This window comes from Onychomys torridus, chromosome 21 (genome assembly GCF_903995425.1).
Source record: "Onychomys torridus chromosome 21, mOncTor1.1, whole genome shotgun sequence".
Classification (NCBI taxonomy): Eukaryota; Metazoa; Chordata; class Mammalia; order Rodentia; family Cricetidae; genus Onychomys; species Onychomys torridus.
The window spans coordinates 10,028,518-10,035,462 of record NC_050463.1 but is presented as its reverse complement, the minus strand read 5'-3'; the positions used below and the strand labels follow the sequence as shown (position 1 = coordinate 10,035,462).

The following is a 6,945-nucleotide window of genomic DNA, read 5'->3' as shown; positions in this document are numbered from 1 at the left end:
CTAGCTATTATAACTTAACCTGTTTCTCTTCATATACCTTTTGCCTTGGGGCTTTTTACCTTTCTTTCCTTCTGTACATCTTACTTTCACTGTTTCTCCTGACTGGTTGGGAGCTGCCTGGCTTCTGGCCCTGAGCATGTCCCTATCTTTCTCCTTCATCCTCTCCTCCCTTTTCTCCATTTATTTTTTGGTCAAGATTTCTTCTCCTATGTATTCTCTATGCCCATAAGCCCTGCCTATCCCTCCCTGCCTAGCTATGGGCAATTCAGCTTTTTGTTATACCAATCAGGTGACTTAGGCAGGCAAGGTGAAACAAATGTAACACATCTTTACATTGTTAACAAAGGCAGCAATAAAAAATTGTAACATAACTTCACATAGTTAAAGTAACATTCTGCAGCATAAACAAAATGGAACACCTCTTTGCCTACTTAAAATAATGTTCCACAGAATCTCCCTACTTTTATTAAGTCTATTTTCACAGTATCTGTATGTTTTGTACTCCTTAGATTCATACCATCAATTTTGCTCACTGGTGACTAATGATAAATTTGTTTCCTCTTTATATTCCCTTCTAAACATTTATGCACAGTCCCTTCTCTCTTATTGATTCACTAGATGCTGCAAAAAGCCTTTCTCCTCCAAAACATCTCAGTTCCTCATCACAGCAACCATGGGATGAAAGTTATACTGAAGTCCAAGACTAAAATGCTATTTGTAATTTGCACCTCAATGTTTTTTGTTTGTTTGTTTTTTTTTTTTTTTTAAATTTTTCAATACCGAGTTTCTCTGTGTAGCTTTGCGCCTTTCCTGGAACTCACTCTGTATCCCAGGCTGGTCTGGAACTCACAGAGATCTGCCCATCTTTGCTTCCTGAGTGCTGGGAGTAAAGGCATGCACCACCACCGCCCAGCACCTCATCGTTTTAAAAGAATCAATGATAACTTTTTAATTTCCATGTTTTTACTTTTATTTGAAGCACATGCATGTGTATGTACATTTTTTTATGAAAGGTTCACTTGGGTAGGTGAGTGCACATGCATAGGGAGGCATGTGTTTAATACTTGGAATCTTCCTCAGTGGTTCTGCAAATTCTATATTTCTGCCTTGCTTCTAAACTGAACCCAGAGTTTGCCAGAGTGGCTGATGCAGCTAACCAACTTAAAGAAGTGGTTCAATGTATAAGCATGTGGAGACATTCTAAGCAATGAAATTATAAGTAAAATGCTACACCTACCTGGCATTTACATGGGTCTGGGTACCTGACCTCTGACAATCACACTTGCTGCTTGTGCATCATGTATTTTAACTCCTGATCCATCTTCCCAGATTCAATGGATGGCATTTGACTGGAGTGTGGCCAAAGATTTCCTTCATATATTCAAGTTCCTTACATTCTTCCTCATTTCTAGCAGGCATTATTGACAAAAAAAAAAAAGGATCCATTCTCTTACTCACTGATTCTACTTGTGGCTGTGTAACAATTCTCAAGACAGCGTTCTAGGCAGCCACTAAAACTTGGGAGAAATTCTCATGTGAGATGAAAGTGACTTGCCATGTTGGGTTTTTAATATAAGTCTGTAACTCCTTCAGTTAAGCATTTTACATTAGACATGAGTAATATGAATCAATCAGAGATCTCCAACTTCATCCTGATAAGCCTCTTCAGCAGATCTGGTACACATGAACTCCTTTTCTCCCTTGTGGCTGCCATATTTATCATTGGCCTTCTGGGAAACACTATTCTACTCATCTTGATCCAGTTGGACTCCAGACTCCACACACCCATGTACTACCTGCTGAGTCAGCTTTCCCTCTTAGATGTTTGTTTTCCCCTCATCACAATACCCAAGATGGTATCAGAATTCCCTAAGAAAGAAAGCTTGATTTCATTTGGAGGTTGTGCAGCACAAATATTTTTCCTGACCATGATGGGTGTGGCTGAAGGAGTTCTACTGGCTCTCATGTCTTATGACCGCTTTGTGGCAGTGTGCTATCCCCTACAGTACCCTATGCTCATGAGACACCAAGTGTGCCTGTTTATGGTGGCCTCTTCCTGGGTAGCAGGTGTTCTCAATGCCTCCATCCAGACTTCCATCACTCTGAACTTTTCCTATTGTGCCTCTCGAGTTGTAGACCACTTTTTCTGTGAAGTGCCAGCTCTGCTAAAACTCTCCTGTTCAGATACTTCCATATATGAGTTGGCACTATCCATCTCTGGGGTGCTGATCCTCATGCTCCCCCTTTTACTCATCATTTCTTCATATGGCCATGTTTTGAGGGCTGTTCTTCACATGCACTCGCAGGAAGCTCGGAATAAGGCCTTCACTACCTGCTCTTCACACATCACAGTAGTGGGACTCTTTTATGGTGCCGCAGTATTTATGTACATGGTTCCTGGTTCATACCACAACCCACACCAGGACAACATGGTCTCCCTTTTCTACAGCCTCATTACACCTACACTCAATCCCCTCATCTACAGTCTGAGGAACAGAGAGGTGCAGATTGCTTTCTTAAAATTGCTTAGCAGATTTAGAAACAAACAAAAAATGATTATTATATGAGAAACTGCTGGGACAATTATGGTGGTGCTTCATCCTACCTGATTTATAAATTTATCTATCTGTGGTACAACTGCAAAGGACTTATTTTCAAAACTAATTGTCCTTTTCCTCAGTCCTATAAATGGTTCAGCTCCTGTTTCTTCTACAGATCTATAGAAAACAAAAGCAAAAATGCCAATCACTTTTTAGTTATCATCTCTCTGGTAATGAAGTATTTTCATAAATGAATGGCACAATTTTGTAAAGGTCATGTTTTTCTGTTTTTTAATTGATAATTTGGATACTAAAAATTTATATGCATTGACTGGTGGTTTTACTAAGCATTTGGTTTGTTTTTATAGCTTGGAGATTTAGGAACTATTACAATTTATATTTAAGAAAGTAGATAAGATACACGTGAATAAAGTAATTCACCAGAGGTAATAAAGGAAATAATGGCATAGTTATAGCTTGAATTTGTAATATATATGAAAAAGTGAAGTTCACAGTCACTAGAATGATTAATTGACTGATACATAAAGAACTGGTCAGTATAACAAGTATGTGTATGTGAGTGTTCAAGTGTACAGGGAAAGACAGTGTGTGTTGGATACATTGAACTGGCAATGTTTTCTATACACCAAATTTTTAAAGATATGAATAACTGCTTTCAATGATGGATCAAGTGAAATTTTGTGGTGATATTTTATTTGTACTGAAATGTGATTTTATTTGTATATTAATAAAGTTGCCTTGGGGTCAGAGCAAGCCATAGTAGAAGCTGGGTGGTGGTGGTGAATGCCTTTAATCCCAGCACTTGGTAGGCAGAGCTAGGTGGATCTCTGTGTGTTCAAGGATACAGCCAGCATGGAGACACACTCCTTTAATCTCAATACCAACCATAGAAGAGCTGGAGGTCTCTACCAACAGGCAGTGATGAGGAGGTCATGTGGTTGGGTTTACAACCAATGAGAATGCAGAACAGAAAGTCTATGAAAAAGAGAAAAACAAAGGAAGTAGGTCTCTTGCAGAGAGGAAAGACAGAGCAGCAGTGAAGGGTAAGGTTTTCAGCTCTCAGCTATTGCTCTGACCTCTTGGCTTTAAACTCTGCAAGTGGCTCTGTGTTTCTTATTTAACAAGATGTTTACATCTACAAAATTTAATAGTATTTATAAAATAATCTTTGGAAGTTTGAGGTTTGTTGAGTTGATTAGAATCTTTCTCTCTTTTAATACCATTTAATATTTTTTTCAAAGAATTGTTATTGTACTAATTATTTAGCAAATAAGCATAAAGTTTTTGGACAAAGACCAACTTTGAAAAAATCTGTTAACAATTTTATTGATGTAATATAGTTATAAAATGAATTTCAGGTATTTCAAGTAAATATCTTGATGATCCTGGATTGTATATCCCCCTGTGAATAATGATCAAGATCATAAATATACACATATGTGAAGACATTCACAACCACATGTACAGTCTCATACACATATAAAAGACTGTGCATATAATAATATATAGATATATTTATCTCTGAATCTTCCTTATTTCACTTAATGTGATCAATTTTCCTTAAAAGACACATTTGTTCTCCTGTATGGCCAGACAATATTTCACTGGGTTCAATACTACATATTCTGTGTTCAAGCACTTGTGGATGGATACCCAGAGGATTCTATGTCATGGCTATTGTGAATTGTGTTTCCATAAACGTAGCTTGGAAAACAATTCTGTGTTATAATGAATTGTATTTCTCTAGGTTTACATATAAAAGAGGTGGTGATGGATTAGATGCCAATTCAAGTCTTAGACTTTTTTTTAGGAACATCCATTCTGGTGTCCATAGTAGAACACTAGTTTACATTCACACTAGTTGAATATAAATGTGCTTTTCCTCCTAAGTCTTCACCAGTATCCTTGTTTCTTGATGAAAGAAATACTGGATGGAGTTAGATGAAATCTTGGTGCAGTTTCATTTGTATGTCTATAATTGTATGAATGCTAAACAGTTTTCATGTATTTTTTGGGCATTAGTAGTTTCAGTTTCATTTTATGTTTATGAATGCTATCCTTAATATATATATATATTGTACCACTTATGTGCTTGTTGCCCATGGAAGTCTGAAGGATATCTCATTCTCTCAAACTGAAGCTATGGATAGTTGTGGACTACATGTGAGTACTAGAAACTGAACCCAGATTCTCTTTAGGAGCAAGAAGTGCTTTTTCACCACTGAACCATCTTTCCACATCTGACATTAGTACATTTATAAACCATTTTAAGGTTTAAAATTATTTTTTTAACTTATATATAGAATAAGTTTCATTATAATGCCATAGACTCTTAAAGGATTAATAAGCATTTGACAAATAAGTGGTATGTTGGAACAGTAATGAATGGATTTGTAAAGAGGTAGAAAGAACAGTATTCTGTATCAGGGGATGACTTGTCAGAAGACACAATATGGGTTCAGATTCTGTGAATTAATGCAATGAACTCAGTGTTGGATAATGTATTCATGTTCTCTTCCCATGGAAATTTCATTTCTCCCAATCTTAGCACTCCCCAGCTACCATTAATAGCCTATAAGCTTCTCCCTTCCATATATAATCATGGGTGTTATCATTGTTTAAGTCTTGTCTAGGAAGCCATGTTAAGAGGACTTTATAGGTATAGACTCTCTGACATTTCCAAGTCTTCAGATGTAAGTATACAACCTGTAGTAACTACAGAAACCAGGAAAATAAAAGGGACCATGGCTGGAAGGGTGCAACAGAAAGGGAAATAAAAGGGTACAAGTAATTTGTAGAGAAAATTGGCCAAATGATGGAAAAGGTGGTAAAATAACAGTAAGGATGTCCAAAAAATTCACGAACAATCACATTATTATTGAATGGAAAAAAGAAATAAAGGGAAGCACTTCTCCTAAATATGGTAGAGGAAAAAGTTTATTGTATATAAAGGAGAGAATATAGCCAGAGATGTTGACATATGAGAGAGTCTGGGGTTGGACATGACCCTGATTCATGTGAGGAAAGTGGGAAATAGGAAGATGGGAGGGAGGGGAGTCAGGTGCTGCATCCAATGGCAAATGGGCAGGTACCCAATATGGTTGACTGATATAGGGAAGAGCAGCTCATCCCCCTGGACAGTAGAGTTTATAGGAGGAGGCAAGGTATGTAAGCTAGGAAGACCCTATAACAGGTAGGGACTGAGGGATGCTGAGAGAATCTGGCAGCCAGAATAAATAGGCACCTTAGCCATTTGTCCCAGGATTTGAAAATTAACAATTATCTTTCTACATATGATACATAAAACTCTGCATATATACATACTTATTTTAAAAGACAAGTTTTCCATCTGGCCTAACAAGGTTCCCTCCAAGAGTCATAAACTATATAATTAAACCCCCAACACTGGGTGTGAGAAGCCTCATTTTGAGTTATTGGTCAGAGTTGTCAAAGAGACTGTCAAAACATTGATGAGTTACTGCACTTGCTTGCTTTCCAGAAATGAACGGCATGTTCCCATTGCTAAAGACACCACGTCCATTGGACACAGGACCCGGATGACCTGCACTGAATAGGATGTGAAAGCTACTTCATAAGGGATAGCATTCATGATACCAGAATGCAGTATGTAAGCTTCCAAAAGAAGAGAGCAACTAATAATCCTTCCCACCTATAATACTTAGGAACTGTTACTGCTCTATTTGGCAGCATTAACCTGAGAAAGAGGGGCCTAAAAAAGAGGTAGACTAAAGTCTCTTAAAATGAACAACTTTATTTAGATCATCAGACTACTATGAGGGCATTCTAATGATTAAGCAAGGTCATGTGAAAAAGTTTATTTGAGTTCAAGTTGTATAGAGTAATATGGGTCCAGTCACATTAGTTTATACTATATACAGTCATAAGGACAACTTGTGTGTGAAAACATCTTTCTGAATAATAATCAGCAAATCATGGGTAATCTGAAGCAAAACCCACTCCTATTTCATACACCTGTGAGGGAATAGAAAGCATATTCCAATAACAACCCATGCTATGTAGGAAAAAAGATTACAATACTGTTTATTTTATTTTATTTTTTATTTTATTTTTTTTTTTTACTTTGAGTTTTCTCACTAGGCCTCAAAAAGAAAATATTATACAGTTTCAATATTGGACCATGTTCCAAAATCACATGAGGACCAGCATAGCATGATAAATCCAAGGTACTAAAGTGGCACACATGCTATATTAGTTATTTTTTTATTAATGGGAAACACAATCATGAGCAAGGAAATTTAAGGAAGAAATTTATCTTACACTTACAATTTTGGAGGGATAGAATCCATGACAGTGATGGCTATTCTTGGTTATTAACCTGACTACATCTAGAATTATCTAAAAA

General features: G+C 36.9%; 1 protein-coding gene across 1 annotated transcript; it reads left to right on the top strand.

Annotated features, from left to right (window-relative positions):
- Positions 1–1,613: 1,613 nt before the first annotated feature.
- LOC118571475 (olfactory receptor 2Z1-like) lies at positions 1,614–2,567 on the top strand. Its single transcript, XM_036170499.1, has one exon. It carries the CDS (start codon positions 1,614–1,616, stop codon positions 2,565–2,567), a length of 954 nt encoding a protein of 317 aa, XP_036026392.1.
- Positions 2,568–6,945: the final 4,378 nt, after the last annotated feature.

Excerpts from the sequence above, each read along its gene's own strand:
- LOC118571475 (XM_036170499.1), top strand. The coding sequence starts at position 1,614 with ATGAGTAATATGAATCAATCAGAGATCTCCAACTTCATCCTGATAAGC.